Source organism: Uloborus diversus, chromosome 7 (genome assembly GCF_026930045.1).
Source record: "Uloborus diversus isolate 005 chromosome 7, Udiv.v.3.1, whole genome shotgun sequence".
Taxonomy (NCBI): domain Eukaryota; kingdom Metazoa; phylum Arthropoda; class Arachnida; order Araneae; family Uloboridae; genus Uloborus; species Uloborus diversus.
In genome coordinates this window covers 72,207,171-72,232,890 of record NC_072737.1, presented here as the reverse complement: position 1 = coordinate 72,232,890, position 25,720 = coordinate 72,207,171, and the positions used below count along the sequence as shown (strand labels likewise).

The following is a 25,720-nucleotide window of genomic DNA, read 5'->3' as shown; positions in this document are numbered from 1 at the left end:
GGACTGATACATTATAAAACTTGAAACGTCTCCCGGGCTACTTAAAGCACAACTCCTTTTTCATTTGTCCTCCTACTTCCAGTTTCATGGAGGAACATTTTGTCAAAAAGAATGTAGACTACTTAGTTAGAACTGCCAAACATTTGATGTAAAAAGAATTCAGTCATTTGACAGAGATGCATTTGAAGACTGATTTTGAGGAAACAATTGCAGTTTGTAGCAGATAATATCTTTGTTTTGAAAACTACTAGCCTAATTATGAAAGACCTCAAGGCGCCATGGATTGAGAGAGCAAAAACATGGCTTTCATCAGCAGAACAAACCCATAACTGTTTTAACTTGATATAGAGTTTGACTAAACTGTGGCAAGGATGGTTGCTCGGCTCCTAATCCAGATCAAAACAAAGAGTTGTGTTCAAGGCCCCATTCAACTGGTTTAAATACATATCGTGGTAGGTACGAGGGTCCAATATAATTTTTTAAATATTATCAAGCCGTTATGAAAAACATATTATGCATAAAACTTGTGTTTACATGTTTAAATTTTTATATTCAATTAGTTATTAAAGCCAATACTCTGTGCATATTTATATATCTGCCAACCTATTACTGCTTACTGGAATTACGAATTCACGTACGCTCACTCTGCGAGTTTTTTCAGCAGAACCTTTTGTCCTTAAGAAGACATTGATCAGTGTCTCATTATCTCATAGGAATTTTTGGTGTATCAAGAAAAGTAGGCAAATATCTGTCCGATATCTTTGCTAGATTTTTCAGCTTGCAAACTTAAATTAAAAACCGTACTGCAAGGTGTAGCTTTTTTTCTTTGTTTTTTTTTGTTTAGTACTGTTTTCTTAGTTAATATAACTGTACTATCTCTGTTTTCTCGTATGTAAAATATATTGTCTGCCACATAAAACGGAGATAGATAAGGCTAAAAATTAAACTTTCTCGAAGCTCGAAAAAAGGATGGTTCAAAAAGAGTTCCTTGGATGAAGTACTTTTTTTTTTTTTTGTATGTAATTCACAACTTAATTGTTTAGGAAAACTTTTTTTTCCACACAAACTATTTGAAGCCATTGTATACAAAATAAAATGATTACACAAAACTTTAATTTCAAAATGTCTTTATTCTGTAAAATAGACTCGCAGACTCCATAACATGATGGTTTTATTTATAATATAAATTTTTGTAATTGAAGCTAGACTTTAGCAACTGTTTGTTGAACTTCTACTTGTTAACCTTTTTGAAGTAAACCTGAAACATTTTTGCAGTCAATGTTCCAGGAAATAGTTTTTTGTCTTATTTACATTATCAGCAGTGCAGATTTATAAGGAACGTTTTTTTGCTTGATTATTTTAAAAGGATGATGCTTGGGTAGTTTCTGCCTCTACAAGGAACAGTTTTCAGTTCGTGAAACGCAAGGTTTCACCTAAAGATATGTGCGGAATTTTCCGTTTCTCTTGATCAAATTGAGATCATTTACGTCTGTGAGGTCTTGCTGGTAACCCTCGTCGTAATCGTAGCCGAACGGGCACTCGAGTTGATCTTCACGGACCGTGTTTCTTGCATCTACGTCATCGGGCCTGTATCTGTTGTGGAAATAATTCTCGCTCACCAACATGGTGGATGTAATCTCATCTACATGCTTCGTTCCTGCAAATTAATCAAGAAGTTAGAAATTTAGAAGAAAGATGACATTGCTCAAATTACGATAAGGGTAATTCCATTAGCGTAACTTGATTTAAAAGTGAGTGATCTAAGTTTTATGATAATAACGGAAAAGAATTACTCAATATAAAAATTATTGAAATAAGTAGTATGAACTTTTAAAAATCGTAAGTTTTAATTCCTGAATAGTGCCTTTGCTTTCCAGCGGCAAACCGCACCCATAACTGGGGTGATGTTTCGGGGTGTTATCATATACGAAACGTGGTAATCCCTAATACTGATCCACAGCACCTTGACAGCATAACGTTACATAAGAGCCATCCTTCACTTACATGTGGTGGCACTCATGGCGCGCATCCCAGGAGGTATTTTTTAACAGGACAATGCTCAGTCACACACAGCAATGAATCATGGCGCCTCATCTTCAAACTGTCACTTTCTCTGGCTTTCGTGATGCCATGATTTGTCACGAATCGAGCATATATGGGATCACTTGAGGCGGTAATTTGGACAGGTTGTGAGTTTAATCGAAAAAAAGGCGCGTTACAGTAACTGTATTACGAAATGACGTAAGGCATCGTACGAGACTGATATGCCTCAACGTTCGGCTGTTTTGCCTCGTTCGTTCACGCTAGAGATCGCGCAACAAGGTATTGCAAACCTTCATTTATTTGGGATTTCAACAATAATAAATGATCAGTTTGCTTTCATGTTGTAATCGCTTTCTAATATCAATGTTGCCACCAAGTGTTAAAATTTGGTTTCATTCTGACTACTCCTTCTTGATGTTGCATTTTGTGTGGTCAGCAGGGTATTTATACTATTCAGTGTTTTATAAATAAATCTTATAAGCTTACCCATAAAGGCCATGTCTCTATCGAATTCTGCTCGGAGCAGTTGAATGACCCTTCTAACTCCACATTTGCCCTACGAAGAAAAAAAGATAAATAAAAACATGACCTGAACATTTTCTCACGTTTAAAAGTTTCTTGATCGAAGACTAAATGATTTCTCTCGTTCACACGATGTGTTTCATATTGCTAATTTTTGCATCCAGTCTTGACTCTCTTATGGACCTGGATATGATATAATTTCTCTCCTCCCCTCTCTCTCTCTCTGCATTTAACAAGAGTCTAAAATAGTTAAGGATCCCCGAATTTCATGCCACCCCAGTTTTTTGCTTTTATGATGGTCCCACGGCGGGGCTACTTTTAAGGAAGGAATCTGAGCAACTTCAGTAGAAATCGCACCATCATGCCCTAAATTTTTAGTTCAAATTTCTAAAGATTGTTAATTTGAAGCTAGCAGAGTTTATTATTACTTTACTAGAAAATTGCCCGTCACGGTATGACGGATTAAAATTGCTTCTACATTTGAACGACGCCATTGTCTGCTTGGGGAGATTTTGAAAGTTGAAATTACAACACTAAACTTCAGTGGATTAACCCTAAACTCCAGTAGGTAGCGTTTATTGTTGACCATTTTTTCGTTTCTTCATTCCCCTGAAATGACGCAGTCTTACCAGTAAAACAGTTAAGTTGCCGGATCGAGTTCAGCCTTGTCACTATAAAGCCTTTCCCTGCATGTTAAACAATACCAAAACAAATTATCAACTTATCATGCCGTGGCGCGAGTTTCACTGTTGAAACTCGTGCGTTACTCGATCATCGGCTATTATAGATATGAGGATTTTTATGCCTTTATTTTTCGGCCATGGACATTCCTGTTGGCTACGTCCCTGCATACAGACGTCTCGAGAAAACACGTGGTATTTTTCTCGGGAATTTAAAAATTGATATTTCAAACTGCCATTCGTTCTTTGGTACATATTTACGTGCGGTCGGGTCGAGGAAACCTATCAACATTCCTTCGAGGGAGGGGGGGGGGACAAAATGAAAATTTTTTGCAATTACAATATTTCCTTCACTATGTGAAAGGAGGTAAAAAGAATTAGCTGTTTGACTACTAGCAATTATTATTTGCTAAAAGCGTAGGATTATTTTTAAAAAATCCCGTACCTCCTCACGGGAAGCATTGTAGCAGGGAGTGAAATATGTTAAAGCTTGCATTTAGCAGTGTTCCTAAACGCGATAAGAGCACCTGTGGGGGATATCAAAAACATATCTTGACAAAACAGATTATTGTTTCAAATATTATTTTCCACTATTTAATTTCAAACTTTTGTTTTTGTGACTTTCATTTTGGTGTCTTTATAGGAAAAAACCGAATGAATTCGTAGTTTCTTAAACAAGTAGTTGATAGCTAACGAATCTGTAGCATACTTACGCTATGAAAGAGGCCCCACGTGGCAGGTTTGTTTATGAAAACTGCATCGGCTCCCATGGCGAGGGCCTTGAAAATGTCAGTTCCCCATCGCACTCCTCCCTCCAGGTACACCTCGATGTTTTGGTACACATCTACAGCTTCCAGAACTTCGGCAAGAGCTTCAATCTAAGCATAAGTTAAAGTAAGTTTTGTTTACTCAAAGAACAAAAAGAGAAAACCGGAAAAGGGAAAAATAAGGTTATTTTACTGACTGATGCTGGGGCTGTGTCAACTGTTTGGCCACCACTGTTGCCAACAATAATAGCACTTACACCGTTTTCAACGGCTCTGACGGCATCGCATCCTAAAATATATTAAACAAATTTTAAAAACAACACATTATTAACACATTAGTTTTACTAAAAACATTAATGTTAATATCAAAATTTGAATATGAAAATTTAATTAGTTTATCTGCATGCTAATAAATTAAATAAATTTCTTTTTAATGCAAAAAATACGGTAAATTAACAAATAAATAAAAACGTTTGCAGGTAAGACACAACGGTTGCAGGTGCAATAACATTTTGAGTTGATCTCTTAAACTATTTTCTCCTTATTTTAGTTTTTCGAAAACTTAACAGACTATATTTTTTGTTATGATTACACCTAAAAGATTGATTTCAAAGCGATTCCTTTATTTAAAGTTCCGGTCTCTTTTATATTTTTTGATATGATTTTAACACAAGTTGAAACTATTTCTTGAATTTACGAGTAACCACAACTATTCGAAATCCAAATATCCAGTATACTTGCTGATGAATTCAAAAAAATCTATTTTAATAACGATTGTTTCTTAGTAAAACAGAAGTGGTATGTTTACTATATCGCACAACTGAAAGTGATTTTTAGTTGGAAAGAACTGCACTTTAGTTGGAATGATTATAATTACTGTTGCCTTAAATCTAGTACAATATTAATGTACTAACCTAACCGGTCGAGAAGAAAAATGACTTGCTCATTCTCAAAACAAGGTTCAGTCTCAAAAAAGACTAGAAATATTCTTCATATCTTTCTTTGGAAAATCAGTAATAAGAATGTTTAAACCAGGAATGTGCGCTCAAAATTATGTTTAGGAAGTAATTTATTTTCGTTTAAATTAAGCCAATAAAAACTAAATAAATTTATAAATCGAGGAAGTTCAGTTTACTAAAGCTTTATCACCGGAGTGCGTGTCCGAGAGTTGACAACATACGGAGTTCCATTGCTATAGCAGCCATACCGTCTCTCTTGTTTAATGAATAAGAATGTAGGTATAGTGTTAGAATTCCGGAACCGAGAAGTTCTTGTTACTATTTGGGGGAGAAGTGGAGGCGTTGTCTTCAGTACTAAAACTCCGTATTTGCAGTAAACAATGAACACTACAAATAAATATTTAGGGTAAGGCCACCAGTAACAGATAAGGATCCAGTAACACACATTTTTGGATTTAAATAATAAGCCTTTTAGGCGGGTAAAACTGATTTTGATGAGGTTCTTGAATACGGTGCAGGCATCTAGTGATATCAGAGTGAATTTTATGAGCCAGTTTGTATTTACGAGGCAGTGGTGGAAGGTTATAAACAGCTGCTACGAGGTCAGCTGGTGTTTCGTGCTCATTTGCATTAATGAGGCTTTAGTTCTAAAAATAAAGAACTTTTGCACATCTTGAAGAAAAAAAGAGAAATTTTGTCTACTACTCATCCTTTCCTCATCCTGTCTGTTACTGTGTATAACTTTTTTAGAAATTGAATATATAAAAAAATTAACCAATTCAGAGGTTCCAGAAGCAGCCAAACATTAGATAGGAAGTAGTTGCATTAGAGAAGATTAGTATAAAAAGTCTAAATAGATTAAAAAGGCTTAGAAAAATAAGTTAGCCTGACAGCGATGTCTTAAGCATGTGTGTGGCTAGTGCCGGCACCCTATTTGTTACGCTTATAAAACGAATTGCTCCGAAACATCAGTTATAGTCAAATATATGTGACACATTCATGTTTCACGTACCAGTCAGGATGCCTCGAATAACGATTGGCAGATCAGTCAACGTCGTGATCCAACGAAGATCTTCCCAGCTTGCTTCGGGATTCACTATGTAGTCGTGGTACTCCGAGATTAGGAATGAGCCGATGCAATGCTCGTATCTTTCGTATTTCTGGTCGACTTTGGTCGTTTTGAAATAGCCTCTACCTTTCACGAGTTCGATGTTGGACAGCACGTGGTGACGACGGAAATAGTTTCGGTTATTACCACCGAAATCAGCATCAATCAAGTTCTCTTGTATGGCATCCAAATGCTCGAACCCTTCATTAGATTCATCGTTCTCGATGTTCGGGAAACTGAAAAAAAGATTTTAAAAGTAATGCAAAACTCTCAAATGTTTACATTCTGAATCGCACAAATGCAATGCATTTATTCTAACTGGTTATAGTGTTCTTGTGAAATAAAATACAACGCATACTTGATTATGATAGGTCTATATGAAAGTTCTGTCCGTTTATAAAGAAGATGGAAACAGTTTTGAAAACATTTAACGTATCTTCTGCACAATGTAATTCCCATCGTTGCTTGTGACTTGTAGAAGCGTAGAACTCAATTAGTTGTGTTTTTAAATCTTCATTTGGCGCTTGGAGACTTCAGAAAATCGTAATAAGCGATGAAATATGAACCCCATTGCTGAAGAAAGTGCCACAAAACAAAGGTTCTTTCTTTACTCAATGTTAAAGAAAGTACTACAAAACATTGATATTAATCAAGGGTGCCCAACTAGGGGCTAGAGTAGCTCTGGGGTGCCCACCTGAGGGGGGGGCAGTCGTGGGGCAGATTGCGCCATTAAAATTTGTAAAGGGGTGTTATGGGGGATATTTTTATTTTTTTTGGGGGGGGGGGCTCTGGTTTTTGGGGGGACATCACGATATTTAGGAGGGGTGCGCCTTTGCTCTTGGGGGTGAGCATCCCTGGGCTAGGGGTGTTGGGGGTGTTTTGAGGGGTATTTTCCCTTGTCAGGGGGGGCTCTTGATTTAGGGGAGTCTTCGCGACATTTAGGGAGTGTGCCCCGGCGCACCCCTTAAATATCGCCCTTGTATTAATTATTAGTAGTTATATCGCAAATTTTGAATAAATGCTTCTCTGATGCAAACAGGAAATTCATTTAGTATTATTGTTCTAGTAGTATTTTGATCTTCATACAAACGAACCCGCTTAATGGAATGGCCGTTTTGCCACAAAAAGTATTCCAATAAACGGGATATTTCGTTAACCGGGATCAAAATAACATATTAAATGAAATTTACAGGTTTGGAAAGGAAATCGTATGTATTTTTTACTTTTCAGTTCCTCTCTTTTAACCTCTTTTAACCGATATTCTAATAAGCAGGCTCCACTGTATATGCAACATCACAGTTGATACTCTGTTTCTAGGGTGGTGTTGATCTATAAAGGGGCCAAGTAAAGAGAACTGTGACTTTTATCACGAGTTACGTGACACGTAATAATGTGAAATGTAAATTAGTTTGGGAAACCCTTAACATTTAAACGGTTCTAATAAAATTAGTACACAAAAAATCCTGTAGAGGAACAAGGATTAGTTATTAGTGCCAATCGTATAAAATTTTATGCGCGTTAAAAGTTTTTTTTGTTAACGGACTTAAAAAAAAGACGTTCTCAATTCGTCGGAATCTTTTCATGTATGTCCTCCTATAACGCGAACACGCATAGACCGATTTGGAATATTCTCTTTTTTTTTTTTGGAAGATATACTTCCCAGGTGATCCCATGTTCATCAGGTCAGTATCAGAAACTAGATCCTTGAAAAATCGAGAAAACTCTTAAAATATAATGGGCAAAGTTAAAGCGAGTTTTGTTGTTTTTTAGTGACTCGTGCATTTGTTTTCGAATACGCTGTGAGCTCTCTCTCTATTTCTTTCTCTGCTGTGCTCATCTTAGCTGTTTTTAGACTCCTGTACTAGACGCTTTCTCACTCGAGATAGACGTAAGGAAGGCCTCTCCGCCATGTACCACACTCTACCCTACGTACTTATTTTATATTTACACCACTAAAAAGCAAAAAATAAATTATTTTTAAATAAAAAAGAACCGACTTCAAAAAACAAAGATTAACTAAAAAGTAAAAAATAATTGGTCAAACTTACCTACGATTTCCTTCCCACACCTATAAATCAAATTTATTTTACAATACCAGTACAAAAATCAACTAAACTAAACACCCATTTATAAAATAAACACTGATTTTAATTTCTATACGATGAATTACTTTAATACCTAACTAATTACATACGATCTCTTAATTTTTTATAACCTTTTGAAGTCGGGGCCTCCAATAAACTACTGCCTAACGTAACAGACAACCCGGCGAATCCTGAGTTGAACACTAATTTAACTAAATGCGAAATTATTCTTTAAATCTATATCTACTCCGTTATGTTAGGAGGCCCCGACTTCGAAAGGTTTTTAAAAATTAAGAGATCGTATAATAATTAGTTAGGTATTAAAATAATTTATCTTATAGTAATTAAAATCAGTGTTTATTTTATAATTGGAGTTTAGTTTAGTTAATTTTGTACTGGAATTGTAAAATAAACTTGATTTACAGGTTTGGAAGGAAATCGTATGTAAGTATGACCAATTATTTTTTACTTTTTAGTTCCTCTTTGTTTTTTGAAGTTGGTTATTTTTTTTAATTTAATAATAATTTTTCTATGAAGAATAGCAAAATTTATTGATAATTTTATTGTGATCATAAAGCCTAGCTGTTGATAAAACTTCATGAACAAGCAGTTTGTTACCAAAGGCAAAGGTGTAGCAACCGTTTTTACAGATGAGGCGGCTCGAAATTTAGTTGACGTTTTTTTTTTTTTTTTTCATTTTCTGAGTCCACTGCTATAGTGATTACGAAAACTATCTTTGTTGAATTGAATGCTGTGAAATGTGTTTGTGTTATTTTCATTTTAAGTTCTCTACCTCAAAAAAAGCACTCTTTTTTTTAAGATCTTTTTTCTAAGAATATTTCTTTGATCTTTTCTTAACTCTTACTAAATTTTGCGCCATTCGTTCCAGTTTTTAACATGCTGTAGCCATTTTTGTATGAAATTTTAAATTTTATCACCCTATCTATTTTATATGATCGGCTAACAGTGTGGAACGTCTTTATTTCTACAAAACTTACCGAATGTACTCTGGCAGGACGAGATGATCATGAGCAGATTGTACAAGATTTGCACGAACTGGCCGGTCAACAGAGACAACAATGGCTCTGTATCCTGACGCCTCTGCTCTTTCTACAATGCTTTGGATGATACTTCTATCATAAAATATGAAGGTTTCCATCCACAGGTTGGCATGAGGAGCTCTCAGTGATATTTCCTCTAAATCTGTACTGCTGAAAGGGCTGACGATAAACGGAACACCTTCGCACTCCGCCGCTAGAAACAATAAGGTTATTTAATTACAGAGTATTACAAATTACGTTTATCAAATTTATTAGTGTCGGCAAAACTAATTTTCTACATTAGTTGACCTCATTAAATTTTGACAGATGACATCGATGTTGCACTGGTATCAATCATAGTTAATGCTTATCATTACCCGCTTTTCTCCTTTATACCCTGACTTACAGTATTAAAATTTTGGATTACCATTCGTTGCCGCAGAAAGCATGGAAAGAGGTCAAAAACTTGTAATGGCACGATTCGCGCCCTAGATGCCCACCAAATGCAATTTACAGCCGCTATACAGTATATACTATATTAGGGCGTCTCCTATATAGATCCTGCTTGGTATATCTGACAGGAATCTTAACATAATACCACATGGAATTGAAAAATTAAATAAAATTGTATGTACGTGCTATTTTATTCTTCATTGGACATCTGAAAGAAATATTAGCATTATACAACATGTAATTGAAAAATTAGATAAAATTGCTTGTAAGGTTTTACTTGATTCTTCATTAGTACTACGGAATCACTCCAAATATAAAAAAAAAACTTGATTGACCAAACAAAATTCCTGACTTTAAACTCGTCCAAAAGGCCTATAAAACTAATTTAATGTTTTTTACTTTTCGTGTTTTGGGAAGTTTCTGAATCTGAAATGAATTTTAAGGGCACAAATATTCCTAACTTTGTTTTTAAGAGTACGAAATTTTAAAACTATTATAACAGTAGCCTTTTCAATGAGCAATTTAATGTTTCTGAGCTAAATGAAAATGTTGATCTGGTCTGTTACAGGCATTTTAAGTAAGCAAAATTTATTTTCCCCCTTTTCTTTCTTTAAGTTATATTACATTAACTTCTTCTGAAAATGGGACGGAGAGCCTGTTGAATTATTTTCCCATTTAAGTGTACGGTACTAAATGGTTCAATACTAAAGAAAAAGTAGAGCAACAACAGAGAAATGTCACCTCTGGCTAGTCCGATTTCACCATCTGGATCAGCGAATTCTCCAAAACCGTAAGAAACAATCCCAAGAGGGAATGAAGCATCATCTCCTAAGAGTTGAGTTGTAGTGTCACGAACACCAACACCGCGCAAAACTCTAGGTCTCAGACGCAATCTGCAATTGAAAAGAAAGCAAATGTAAATGTGTCTCGTACGTGATTCGCAACTCAACAAACTATAGGGGACGCTGCAGTCACTGTCTAATGGCGGATGAAAAAACTTAAACAAACGCACGCCGTAACGTATAAATTGCTTCTAAACTTAGAATGACAGAAATTTTTGTTCGCATGTATGATTTTTTGTTCTTTATTCATTTGAAAAGATTTTTTAAAGTCTTTTGGTTATTCTGACCCATGTAGAAAGAGATTAGAAATCAAAAAGTATTTCGAAATAAAAAAAATAATGCAGAACACACAGTAAGTTGTTCTGAAGCAGCCATTTTCACGATGTTGAATTCGATATTCATAAATTTTTGGTTCTCTTCGAACAGTAGTTTCATTTTGTCTTTTTTTTTCTTTACATTAGTACATATTATGTCCAGTTTCGTGACATTTCCGGAATTTGTGGACATTTTTGTCACATAGTGCACATACGTGACAGATTGTCAAGAGTAACATTTAACACTAGATAATTTATTTCTATGACTGCATGATTGGATATCAAAAGAAATCATCATGCATTTAATTCATTCGTCATGGAAATGATTTAACTGATATGCGAAATCTTGTCAAGATACATTATTCTTTCACACCATACTAAAACCATAACCCTATAAACAGATTTTTGGCAAAACTCTTCCACCGATAATGACAGCTTTTGCAGAGCAATAAAGTAAAGTCGGCGCGATATTTTAGCGATAAAAACTCCAAGCTTTTATTTTTTATTGTTCAAATTCTTAACGTTCTTTCTGGATTTTTCAATCTGTTCTGCGATAAATATTTTCAAGAAAATGTATTTGCATACTGTCCATTTCAGTTGGATGTATAGTAACAAGGTTATTTAAATCACTTTTGTGGAATTAGGTTAAGGAAAAGCAGTAATTTTTCAGCATGGCCCTAGTGTCCAGTCAATGTTGTTAAGTCCGCTTTTTTTTCATCGAATTGAAAAACTGATATTTATTTAAATTCACTCAGAACAAGATAAATAAAATGTGTACTCACAGTTTATATCAGATATTTTTGATGTTACGCTGTTGCGAATGACGATTCCAAATGATGAATTACGCAAATAAAAAATACACATAACAAACTGTTTGTTTTGCCCAAAATGAACACGTGGAACGCAATGTTTTAGTTTTCTCGGCAGTTTTGTAAATCACCGCAAGGTAGCGTATTCGAGCTCTGGAGTTGCGAATATGTTATTAAGGAAACTTAGGATATTGTTTTAAACTTAGATATTGATGCAAGTTTATGAAGCACGTTTTTGAAATTGCATTAAAAAGTGTTAAAATGAAAACCAATCCGATAGCTATTTTATTGGGTCCCTTCGCGAGATTGGTGATAATCAATCTCACGAAGCGACCAAGTTATCATAACCAGAAAAAATGGTTTTCTAGCAAACCATAAAAACTACTGAACATTTTGAGCTCAAACTTTAGATACTTGTGTGAAATTTCTTCTGGATTGTTTTTCCATCAAAATATAATATTGTACCAGACCATTTTTTTTTCAAATATGTTTCATAATTCATAAAAAATTTAGTTTTTATTTCTGATATAGTAAATGACATTTTTATTGTTGGAATGATTCATACTTTAAAATAAAAAACAATGTTTTATATACCGAAAATTTTTAGATATTATATGTAAAAATATCAAAAATCTTTTTAACATTACGAGATGATTTTTTCTCAATCAAAGTTTGAAGAAATGGTTTGTTTAAATAAAAAGAAATTTTGTATACAAAGTTAAATCATGATGCTAATCACAAATATGTGATAAAAAAGTGGTTTTATCATAGAAAATTTAAAATTTAATACTCATATCAATATGAAGACGACCTCTTAACAACAATAAAATAACGGAATTAAGAAGAGTACATTATATTTCGAAAATATAACACCTTACACGTGTCTCTAGTGTTAATAATCTTCAAATACGAACGAGTGCTTCGTTTTTTTTTTCTTTTTCATCTATGAATGTACCCAATGTTGAATGTGCGCAAAAAACTAAAATCTTACTTATCTTCTGAGAGCTGATTTTTATGTATTTTTTTAATGAATATTGTCAATAAGTAATAAAAAAACATACTGCCAGACACTTTCCGAGGGAGGAAATTTCTGCCAAACGCTCTAAAGCTTGTGAAAATAGCGCAACTTTGCCTTTTCCATGTCAAGTGATATTTCGCTCCCCTCCCGACCACTCAATTCATCAAGTTTATCATCTCAATTCATCAGTACTCAATTCATAATTATTCAATATCTCATCAAGTTTATGGAAACGTTATTTCCGGATCAACCTTCGTATGTTCATATTTTTTTTAAAGCAACGATTTCATACACACAGATGTTTTGGATATAGCCGAGTTTTGCCACTTCTTGGTAACCACTATTTAACCATTCGTATTTACAAATCCTTATTGCTAGACAAATCGTGGTTTTTTTTTAAATCTATTATTAGTAAACAAAAATGCTTATGTTACCTTTGAAATGCACGTTCATTTTCAAAAAGAGTAGTTTCGTTATCTGAGCCGTGGTTGAAAAAATGTCTTCGAACGGCATCCACCTCTTTCTCAGCGAAGGTTTGGAAATCTCTTACAGAAAGGAAATCTTGGTATCGTCTCGCAATATATCTAAACACAAACAGGACACATACACTATAAAATTGACATCTTTACTCATGCAATTAACTGATGATTTGATTTCACTTTTAATTTTCGAACTAACTTCCTTTTTTCGAAATGAACAAGTAGGAAATGTTCTGAAAATAACAGTATATAAAGAAAGAACAATAATACTTTATAATATAACTTGCATTAAAACATTATTTATTTTTCGCAGTAAATTTGTACCTCCAAAAAAAGGTGGAGAATTTCGACTTCTTTTTTTCATGGAGCAAAGTGAAAATTAAAATATAAATAAAATACTTTTCTAATGAAATAACTTCTATTCGATTATTAGAAGCATTTTAAATCAAATAAATGAATAAATAAAAATTAATGAATAAATTAAGAGGGACTGAAACACTAAGCGAATAAATAAATAAGTAAATTAATACATTAATAACTAAGAAAAAATAAATAAGTTTATAAAATAGTGAAGGAATTAATACAAAAAGGGGATTTTTTAAATGAAGAAATGTAAATGAGATAATTAATAAATGAACGCATAAGTGGTTTGATTAAAGATTGAATAAGTAAATGAAATGAGTTATTTCACTTTGTCTGGCATGCACTTGCCTAACTGTACAAAGCATTTATTATAATGCTTTATAATGAGCTTAATATTAAGCAAATAAATACTGAACTGAATATTAGTAGATCTCAATTAATATTTAAAATGTTAATGACAAGTATTTTATAATTTAATAATAAGAAAAAAAATTGCTTAACACAACTACTGCAATACGAGTATCAATTTTTGAAAAATGCTTAAATTATTATTTTTTTTTTATTTTCAAACGCGTTTTTTCTTTACTGGAATAAACTACATGTGTTACTATACAGTTAAAATATTATTAGATAGGTGGCACTAAAAGCAGAATAAATATTTCACCATTTCAATTTGCCCCGCTATTTCACTCTGCCCTACATTTCCCTACATTTTTCATACATAAAAATCTTACTTATTTTAATTTTTAAATTTAATTATATTTGTGAATGTAACTTCAACAAATATATAAGGTAGATTCCATGTCAATTCAACAAGGGCTGTAACATGATGGTATAGGATTTTTTTTTGTATTTAACACACGTTAAAATTCATAAAAAACTAAGAAATACATTTTTTCTTTTTTCCCCCCCAAAATAATTCTTGGACCGAGATACAGGACGCCATAGATCGGCGGTTCTATTATGATTTCTCACTTGGGATTTTCGTCAAAATCTTTAAAGTACATTATCTCAGGAATGGTAGAACATAGTTTGTTGCGGTTCGTTTTATTTAAAAGGACATTTTTTCTTGTTTAAAAACATATGCAACATTTTGAATTATGTGCTTTTGTTTTTTTTATTCTACAGTCTTTTGAAAAAAAAGTTTAGAATAATGTTTTTCATTTTTCTCAAATATGTCAATTTCAAATTTTTTTATTTTTTTTAGTTTATTAGTACCACTGAGCACTACGTTCCCTGAGAAGGAGAGCTTCCACTTTTTCGTTTAACAGATTTTAGAAGCATTTGAAAAAAATGAGGGTTTTTAGGAAACTCTTTACGTAATTGCAGACCTGAAAATTAAAGAAAAAAAAATCGCAACAAGTGGCCAGAAAACACTCTTAATTTAGTCATGTAGTGAAACTTTCATTTTGAGTCGCCATTTTATTCAGGACATGAAATTCAGTGAGAATAAGATGGCATTCGGCGCTACGCTGAGGGGTGGGGGAAATACAGCGAATCGGCTGGAGACCGCGTTCTAGTTTTCTTAAAAAATTAATCTCCTGGATAAAGTAGAGAGTCAAAATGATATTTTCGCTATATAACTTAATTATAAGTGTTTTCTGGCCACTTGCTGAGTTTTTTTTTTTATTATTTTCAGGTCCTCAATTACGTAAAGAGTTTCTTAAAAACCCTCATTTTTTTCAAATGCCTCTAAAATCTGTTAAACGAAAAAGTGGAAGCTCTCTTTTTCAGGAACGTAGTGCTCAGTGGTACTAATAAACTGAAAAAATTAAAAATTTTGAAATTGACATATTTGAGAAAAATTAAAAACGTTATTTTAGACTTTTCTTTTTCAAAAGACTCCCGAAAAAAAACTAAAGCACATATTTCAAAATGTTGCATATGTTTTTAAATAAGAGAAATCAAAAACGTTATTTTAGACTTTTCTTTTTCAAATGACTCCGGAAAAAAAACTAAAGCACATATTTCAAAATGTTGCATATGTTTTTAAACAAGAAAAAATATCATTTTAAATAAAATAAACCTCAATAAAATATGTTCTGCCATTCCTGAAGTAATGTACTTTAAAGATTTTGACGAAAATCCGAAGTGAGAAATCATGACAGGACCGCCATCTTTAGCGGCCTGTATCTCGGCCCAGGAATTTTTTTAGGCAAAACAAAAAAAAATGTATTTCATATTTTTTTATGAATTCTAACATATGTTAAGTTAAAATAATCCGAGATCATCATGTTACAGCCCTTGTTGAATTGACATGGATTCTACCATTATTTAATATGGGTTTACTTATATATTTAATACTAGCCGCCTGCGGCGACCAGCTGGTTCGCCTTCTTACGCCATTCACCTCTCTATGCAAGCAGCCACCTACGGCGGCTGCTTGGCTAACTTGTCATTTACCATTTTAATTCAAGTTTGCCGCCTTTTGCGGCTGTTTAAATAAATTTGGCAGCAGTATTAATCAATCCATCTCTATCTTTTTTTGTTCAATTCACATTTTTACGCCAAGATTGACGCCTTCGGCGGCTATCTACCTTTACGATCTATCTCTAAAATTTTTTATCCATCTCTATTTATTTTAACCTCCCAGCTCATTTCCTAATAAAAACAAAGATCACGCAAAAAACCGCTTTTTTATCTAAGTAGAGCAAAAAAAAAAAAAGTTATCTCCAAAATTCCCCGTACTGTGCCAAAAGTAACAAAGTAAAGTAAGTGACAAAGAAAAAAAAATCTCGCTGTTTTTAGTGACTTAAATGCGCATAACTATGAAATGTAACGTAATATAGATACAACAAAACGTCCAGCTTGGGGGGGGGGGGGGAGAGAGAATGAAAAAAGAAATAAATGCAATCCCTAAATAAAACAAAAAAAAGGAAAGAAAAAAAGCAAGCGCTGCCGAAAAAACACGTGGTCATCACGTCATAAAATTAGAACTAAGCTATATAGTAAAAAAAAAAAAGATTAACATTGTTTGCGATTAAGATTCCGTCGTAAATATCGAATCGAATTCCAAGTAGTGACGTCAGAGCGCATGATTGAAGAACGCTTTTTTCGACTGATGCGTGGAAAGACATAATGTGTTCAGCATTAAAAAAAAATTTTAAAAAATAACTATATCGTATTTTTAAGAAATTTTTTCTTCTGAAGAGGGCGAAATGTTTTTACTATTACCAACTTAAATTTTAGAAATGAGGCTTTGATACTTCTCGCAGGATGATATTAGAAAAATATAAAAGCCAGAAAAAAATGCAAAATAAAGGTTTTTTCAAAAATTTATAAAAAATACAAAAATTGCTCTGTTTTCAAAATTTTTTTGTTCATCATGTTTAAAATTTAATTTCCGACCCTATAGTACAAAAAAATATTTGTCTGGCGCGATTGGCTCGGGGTCTGTAAGGTTAAAAGTACTAAAAAGTGCTAAAAATCACATAAAACATTAAATAACTTTTTTTCTAATTAAAATATCAAAAATCATAGCCCGAGGTGCACAACTTCAGCAAAAACTACACCTGTATACCAAATTTCATCTTTCTAGGCCTTACCGTTTTCCCGGGATGCGCGCCACACACACACACACACACAAACATCTTATTTTATTACTAGCCGCCAGCTGGTCCGCCTTTTTACGCCATTCGCCTTTTTGCGCCAGAGTTGCCGCCTTCGGCGGCTATTTAGAAAATTTAGCGACGGTATTAATCAATGTTTTTCGCTTTTTTCTCAATATTATCATTCGCCTTTTTACACCGATGTTGCCGCCTTCGGCGGCTGCTTATACAAATTTCGTTGCGGCATCAATCAATCTATATCTATCTATATCATTAGTAGTTTGAATAAAATATTTTATAGATCTATCTCCAGTTCTGTCGTTTTTAATATTTTTAAAGGAGGGGGAGACACAAACGACGTACTCTTCATGCAAATTTTGTCGAAAAATAACAAAAAGCACTTCCACTTTTATGTGAAAGCATTGTTTTTTCAAAGTCATGGTGTGTGTGGGGGGGGGGCACTAACACCCCGTTGAAATTCCTTAAATGACGGGCATGCCTCTTTCTTGCTGTCCATCTACTATATCGACCTCTACATTTGTCTATCTATCAAAGCTATACGATCTGTGCATATCTACCTCCTGACAGCACAATCTTTTTTATTTATATAAGTATTAATTCGAAAACAAAATCATTTTTTGTCCACTCAACCTCTATCTATTTCTTGCTGTCCATCTACTATATCGACCTCTACATTTGTCTATCTATCAATCTATACGATCTGCGCATATCTATCTCCTGACAGTACAATCTTTTTTTATTTATATAAGTATTAATTCGAAAACAAAAACATTTTTTGTCCACTCAACCTCTATCTGTCTCTGTATCTACCTAACCTAACCGCCAATTCGTAACAGAAACGAAGATCATGCAAAAAATCGCGGGCTTTGTTTAATCAAAATAGCCCTCAAAAATAGAGGCTCTATGTTCCCCGTAGTGTTCAAAAAGTAGCACTTGCAAAAAAAAAAGGTGAAGAGAAGGCAAACGATTTCAGTTGGATTACGTGATGAGGTAAACTCGGAACTCAGCCGGCAACGAACAGCTCGCGTTGTGTTCTGCCATTAAAAAAATTGTAAAAAAAAAACTATTGCGTATTTTTCAAAACTTTTTTCTTCTGAAGGGGGCGGAATGTTTTTACTATTACCAACTAAAATTTGAGAATAGAGGGTTCAATACTTGTCGCAGGATGGGTTTCGAAAAAAACTAAACCCAGAAAAAAATGTAAAATAAAGGTTTTTTCAAAAATCTATAAAAAATACAAAAATTGCTCTATCTTCAAAATTTTTTCATTCATCATATTTAAAATTAAATTTCCTACACAATAGTACAAAAAATATTCGTCTGGCGTGATTGCTTCGGGATCTGTGAGGTCAAAAGTACTAAAAAGTGCTAAAAATAACATAAAACATTAAATAACTTTTTTTCTAATTAAAATATCAAAAATCGAAGCCCGAGGTGCACAACTTCAGCAAAAACTACACCTGTATACCAAATTTCATCTTTCTAGGCCTTACCGTTTTCCCGGGATACGCGCCACAAACACACACACACACACACAAACATCTTATTTTATTATATGTATAGAAGATATGTATAGAAGATGGTTTATTTAGTTTTAGTTACTCTTTACGAAAGAACTACGGTGCGACTCGTGGGAAACATGCGGTGTATCCAAGATTTTTCCACTTTTTTTTTCTTAACATGAACATTATTTCGGACTTAGGGCTTCTAGGAGTGAATTGGTACGATGGTTTTATACACCGAAAAAAAAGTGAAAATGAACCTCTACTAAGAAGATCGTATTAGATGATTTTTTAAATATTGGAAGGGGATACCCCTTCCAACTTGCACTGACGTTCAGGGACTTAACCAGACTTTTATTTCGGGGAGGGTTTTTACCAAACGTATTTTTCGTAAAATCTATATAATCAATTAACTTTGATTTTATTGAATATTCTATTGATTTTTGTTGCAATTTTAAGCAAATGAAAACGATGTATTTATTTCATGATGAAATCTATTGTGTGCAGTGTATAACTCCTTTGTACCCCAATTAATTGATGTATTTTCGATAACTCAAAAGAATTGATGTTCACACTCATGTATAAGCACATTTGAAGTGATGCTTCTTAAAGTAATATGTTTTCACCAAAGATATATAGGTCAAATACAGAACTTGGACGCCATAAATTTTTAAAAAATCGATGATTTTAAATGTTTTTGCAAGAGATCATGTTTGCAATAACTGCAAATAAAATAAAATAAAGGAATAAAAAATAAATACTGTACATAGTACAACTTTCCAAAAAAAAAATGAATTGAAAAAAATATAAAAAATAAAGTGGTAATTATAATTTTTTTTAGTATAAAAAGTATGATGAAAAGCACTTTTTAGAATGTTTTTGAAAAGTTTTGGAGGGGGTTTGAACCCTAAGGACCTTCCCATTGCATACGGCCCTGCTGACGTTCATGCTTTTGAACTTTTCATCTCTCACTCCCCCCCCCTCCAGATAAAATTAATGGTTGTAAAGCTGTCGCAAACAGAAAAAAAATGGAGGGCGGGGGAGAAAGTTCGAAATAATGGGAGAGGATGGGGCAAAATAGTGACCATATTTTTATTCAAGGGGTCATTTCACTTTAAAATTAGCAGAAATGGTGTCAGAAGCATTAGAAGGTTTTTTACATCGCAGTGGAATATTTTCATGCGTGTGCTTGAATAATTTACATTAGAAAATTTTACAGAACAATGCCGCAATTCATTTAAAGATATCAAAGAACTTGTCTTGCTGAATTTTTTTCAAGTTTTTTTTTTTCATTTGTATCATTGAATTTTTATGCACTTGCATGATGTGTATGGAAGATTTTTGTAACGTAAAGGAATTCTCTTGCATTAAATTTTAAATAATATAATAGAATGTTGTGAAAATTGAAGGTAATTACAACAAACGATATTAGCAAGAAGAAATTTAAAATTTAAATGTATGCATAGCTCTATTTTTTGTTTGAATCGCAATACATGTTTTAAAAACATAATTTAGTATAAATTGTTAAATGCAAGTTTAGCGTAAGTACTGTATAACAAGTATTCGCAGCATAATGCATTAAGCAGTGAAACTAATGTTTATAGATTTGTATTTCACACATTTGAAACTAAAATACTTACAAGATGTCATCATAGTAGTCATTGTCATCCCGACGACAGTCACAGTCATCGTCCCATTCGATGGGTCCTTGATAAACTGAAGAGTCGTCACTTCCACTAATCTAAAAATTAAAAAAAGGTAAATATTGGTAGATATATTTAACTTGCAGTTTTCATGAACTACGGATATACTCGAATTATCAAATGTAAATATTTGTCTTTTTCAACTATAAAATAAAGTGGAAGTTCTGGAATTTCTAGCTAGTATTATATTTAGTTAGAAAGCGTTTTTGATAGCATTTAGCGAAGTTTTAAACAAATTAGAGTCTTAGTTTGGAAGCTACTTTTGAAAATTATATTTTTTTGTTAATGAGAAAGTTCAGTATTTGGAGGGACTGAATATCGTCTTATACTAAACTATTATGCTATATTATGCTAAAAATAAAAGATCGTTAGACAAGTTGGTAATTTTTAAATACACACAGACCTATATACAATTTTTCTAGAAAAATATCAAAACGTGATAATATATGAATTATTATTAACTATACACTTCAAGAAAAGCTGAAACTCTTTAACAATGCTAATTTTCAAAAATCTAAAAGGCTCCAAGAATCAAATGTAAATGTAAAGCAGTCTGACCAGTGAATGACTGTAGAGCTCTATTTCATTTTTAAAATATCCTAGTGTTTTAAGAGGAGTAGAGGAGAGCAGAGATACTTGATCTTTCAGGAAACTAGTTCCCCCTCTAAAATCTTGAAAGTGCAATAATACACAATTTTGAAATTACTGACATTATCAAGCACTCATGGCAGTTTTACATCTCCAAAAGTCAGATTATCCGTTTCGCCAAAGGTTTTGAGTTTATGTATTACTAGTGGTACCTGCACGGCTTTGCCCGCGGTTGAAAATTAAAAGGTCATTCGGTTCGCCTGTATATTTACAAATAATGGATGACAAATTTCTCGCCAATTGGCTATGTTCATTCGCTCTCTCATTCCACGTTATGATAATTTCGTAATTTACTCGTCCATCTTATGATAATTTTGCTCCGGAAAATGTTCGTAAAATTGAAATTGAAAAAAAAACGAAATCGAATTTTCGAAAAATCGCTTCGAGGTGCACACCCCCATGCTACAAACTAACTTCGTGCCAATTTTTTTGAAAATCGGCCGAACTGACTAGGCGCTATGCGCGTCACAGACATCCTACAGACATCCAGACAGAGAGACTTTGAGTTTTATTATTAGTAAAGATTATTAGTTTTTGTCAGTAAAATAATGTTTTTAAATGTGAATGAACAATTTGCGAGTTTTTTTTTTTTTTTTTTTTTTTTTTTTTTTACAGAAGCTAAGAAATACAATGATATAGTAGAAGACTTGAAAAGGTGTTACAAGTGTGAGATTTACCAATTTGTGTTCTCTTTTGCCCTAATTTAAAAAAACGAGGGACATTCAGAAAGTAAGTTTCACTTTAAAATAAAAATAACAAATACCTACAAATACAGCAAAAGAGATTTATTGCGCAAAAATCTACCATCCTTACACTATTTTTCGCACAGCTTTCCTGATTTTCCAGGCATTTGTCATAGCGTGGAACAAGTTTTTGAGTATCCTTTTCGTAAAATGTGCTGCCAGTGTAGTAAACCACGAGGTAACACGGTCTTTCGGCTTATCATCGTTGTTGTACCGCTCACCGGCTAGGAAGGACTTCAGATACCGAAGAAGAATGAGTGAATGACATGAAATTATCTAATAAACAAAGTCAGGGCTCTACGGATGCTGGTCAAAAAGGTTCCAGCGAAGTGATCTTTGTAGCAGTCGTTTGGCTGGGAAGTTTTTGAACATACTCCGTATAGCCCCGACCTCGTTCTTAGTGACTCTCATTTGTTTTAGCTTCCGAACTTTTCCATGGCTTTACAACAACAATGACGAAACGAAGGAAGATGTTCCCTCATGGTTGTCTACACAGGCGGCACTTTTTATGAAGAGGGTAAACAAAAATTTGCCCCACGCTATGACAAATGTTTGGAAAATCATGGAAACTATGTCAAAAAATGATGTAGAGGTGATAGATTTGTGTGCAATAAATTTCTTTACTTTATCTGAACTTTTTTTTTTTTTATTTGAAAGCAAAACTTACTTTTCAAACGAATTTCATATTTTTGAAATATACTTGGGAATTCTTGATTCTTTCGAACCAACTGTCTTAGATTCATAAAGCAGATATGTTCTATTGTTATTTTTTGGCACACGAAAAATAATTTCGCAGCTTGTGGACTAATTTTTATTTCTTTATTTTTCTTTTCATTTAGTTTTTTTTTTATCTTTTTTAGTATAGCTTGTTAATTAAATTATCTATTTCATTTGTAGACGATAAAAATTTTTGCCAGTTATTAGTTTTTCGTTTTGCTGATGGTAACAATTTTTGCATCACATAGTTTTTTTCTTTCTTTTTTTTCCCACGGACAAAAATTTTTTTCACAGCTTATTAATTCTTTTTTCTTTCGCAAATGCTATTTACGGACATTTTATTGAAGCTTACTGACGACCGAGAAGTATTTTATGCTTGTTAACTATTTTATTGCACTATTTTACCATATAACAAAATTTAAAACTTTTTTTAAATATTTTTTTTACCCGAACACTAGTCCCCTTTTATAGAACATGTTTTGATATAGCTTTCAGTGTACTTCAGAAAAGTCTTTTCAGAGTACGTATATAATTCAGCACACTTTTTAGAGCACTTTCGGGACACCGTTGAAAGTATTTTTTGAACTTGGGCAACTGTGCACTTGCTTAGACACTTTTTTGGAAAAGTTTTCCCAACACATCTGCAAACATTTTTCGGAACATATATTTTATCAGCAATTTTTTTCAGCTTAACGTTTAAACACATTTAGTAAAGACTTTCAGAAAAAATGTTTGAACATTTACACTGAAACTGAGCACTAATATTTTTTAGATAACATGCTACTGCTGTCCTTGGAACTAAATAGAAAATTTAACAAAAATTTTCGAAAGAATAAATATGCACTCCACTTTGTTAAAGTAACCAATGTTCAGACGAAGGTTTAATGAATGGTTTTTGATTTGTCTCCATCTGATTATAAGTCAGCATTATTAATAAGAAAATTTAACTTATAAATGAAAAAGAAAAAATCCATAGCTTTTAAGAAAAATTATTAACTCACTATGTTTCATCAAAAATGAAATAGTAATATTACACAACCAAACATACTTAAAGCAAAAATTACATCCAAATAAGTAATATATAATTCCGCAATCAAATATTCAAACGTAGATAATACTAGTAAAGGAAAAGAAAATGAATTAAAAAATAGGTGCTTCTGTAAATTGTTTTTAGAAAGTTGTTTAATTTCGTAAAAACAGCAAATTTTTTTTTTTATCATCAATAATCCTTTTTTTTTTTTTTTTTCAAATTTATGGTCATTTTTCAAAAATACGACATTGAATTCCGATTTGTTTGCATTTTCCCTTAATTAAGTTTATCTTAAAGAACTAAAATATAACGCAGCAATGTGTAGTTTTGAAAAATTTGATTTTAATGAATGCTAACACATTTTGAGTTTTTCCAGGATTGTAAATTGGAATTTTTTCCATTGCTTAGATTTTGCATTGCTAGGATTGCGAAAAAGAATACTTGCAGTCTTTGCTACGATTCTAGAAATGAACTGATATAAAAATAGAACGTCAAAAATCTTAGAATCCGAAAATCCCCCAATAAGACTGTTTTTGTTTGCTAAACATTTTATAGGTGGCTTTAAATGATTCGTTTTAAAATCAAAAAGTGGAATTATTTTATAAGAATGCAAAAGATTTTCTGCTGGTGGAATAAACTAAAAGGATGTAACATATTTTGTACTTTACATTACCTGAGCTTCAATCGTTTCATCAAAGCCAATGTCGGCACTCAAGTCTGCTGAAGTATCAAAGGAGGCGTCGACACCTATATCTACACTGCCATCGGGAGTGGGGGAAGCTCGAATGGTAGTCGCTGACACCAGAAGAAGTGAAACTAGAGCCCAGCTACACATAGTTATGGCGGAGTTTCCTGCAAAACATAACAACAATGTTTGATATGCTAGAAACCTTTGTGCTTTACATAGCCGAATTTACTTTATTACGGCGGTTTTTTAGTAAGCTTTTTTAATAAACAATAGAAAGGTGTAAAATACTTGTAAGTTTAAAAAAAAAATTTTGAAGTAAATTTCACTCATTTAGCTAGTCTGAATGTTTTTCATGAAGCTCAATAAAATGTAGGGGAATATGCGGCAAAGTGAAATAGCGGGTCCAAAGTGAAATGGTAAAATATTTACTTTGCTTTTAGTGCCACCTATCTGGTAATATTTTAACTATGCAGTTGCACATGCAGTCTGTTCCAGTCAAGAAACAATTACCTCTGAAAATTATAAAATATGATAATACAAGCAATTTCCAAAAATTGATACTCATATTGTAATATTCTGTTGTAAGTCGAAAATTATTTTTGCTACTATTAAATGACAAAGTTCTTGTAATTAGCAGTTGAGGTATTAATTTATATCTTCTAATCTTCTAATATTCAGTGCAGTATTTATTTAGTTAATATTAAGCTTATTTTTATTTTAAATATTTTGTACAATTAGACAAGTACATGCGGGGCAAAGTGAAATAGTTAATTTCGTTTAATTGTTACAACATTTACTAAATCTCTTACACATTTTTTATTAATTACTATATTTAAGAAACCTTATTTAGCAATTCACTTATTTATTCATTCATTCACTAATTTTCTTATGCATTCACTCTTGAACTCACTCATTTATTTGTCATCATGCAATAAGTAGTTAATTTACTTAATTATTCGGGGTTTTTTTTTTTTTTCAGTATAATCTCATTTATTCATTTAACCTTTTATTTACTGATTCATTTGATCAAAAATAGTTTTTATAGTTAAAAAGAAAATATTTCATTATAAAAATATTTCATTTTTAACTGTGCCCCATGAAAAAAAAAAGTGAAAATTTTACACTTTTTTTTTAAGCGAAAATTTACTGCCAAAAACAGAAAATACTATTTCAATAAAAAATGTATTATAAAATACAATGTTCTTTCTTTATGTACTATAATTTTCAATACAAATTTCCAATTTGTTCATTTTGAAAACGCTCCATCATCCATTAACCATTATCCATTATACATTAACCATTTTACTTTAAACCACATTCCCCTACTTTCAACTCATATTTACAGAACTACTAAAATTGGTAACCAATTTTAATTGAATATTTTTTTTTATTTATGTATTTACTTACTTTGAGACTTAAGAGATATTCCTAGATGTTTCTAAATATCTTACTGCTGTGCTGTCGCGCGAACGACAGTAGCTTCGTCCGATATTCTAAACCCCCTCTTTAAAGATGATCTCCAAGAGCTTCTCTGCCCGTTTTCACGTTTCCCAAACTAGTACTCCTGATTGCTCTGCTTGTAAATAGACATACAATAAAAGTGACAGACACGTGCAAACATACGCCCATAAGCGTCACC

At 32.7% G+C, this 25,720-nt stretch overlaps 2 protein-coding genes across 2 annotated transcripts in view; both read right to left on the bottom strand.

Annotated features, from left to right (window-relative positions):
- Positions 1-25,720, bottom strand: part of LOC129225809 (2-Hydroxyacid oxidase 1-like) — a 104,342-nt gene that overhangs the window by 44,324 nt on the left and 34,298 nt on the right. The window lies entirely within an intron of this gene.
- LOC129225810 (2-Hydroxyacid oxidase 1-like) lies at positions 1,111-25,647 on the bottom strand. The gene is made up of 11 exons (XM_054860323.1): positions 25,489-25,647; positions 24,067-24,245; positions 20,193-20,293; positions 13,074-13,223; positions 10,398-10,549; positions 9,162-9,417; positions 5,984-6,315; positions 4,210-4,301; positions 3,959-4,123; positions 2,530-2,599; positions 1,111-1,657 (listed from the first exon to the last, which is right to left on the bottom strand). Exons 2-11 carry the CDS (start codon positions 24,226-24,228, stop codon positions 1,434-1,436), a joined length of 1,704 nt encoding a protein of 567 aa, XP_054716298.1. The 5' UTR covers positions 24,229-24,245; positions 25,489-25,647; the 3' UTR covers positions 1,111-1,433.

Excerpts from the sequence above, each read along its gene's own strand:
- LOC129225810 (XM_054860323.1), bottom strand. The coding sequence starts at position 24,228 with ATGTGTAGCTGGGCTCTAGTTTCACTTCTTCTGGTGTCAGCGACTACC. Across the intron at positions 10,550-13,073 it reads AATGAACGTGCATTTCAAAG|ATTGCGTCTGAGACCTAGAG; the intron begins GTAACATAAGCA and ends TTTCAATTGCAG. Across the intron at positions 2,600-3,958 it reads CGTGGGGCCTCTTTCATAGC|GGCAAATGTGGAGTTAGAAG; the intron begins GTAAGTATGCTA and ends TTTTCTTCGTAG.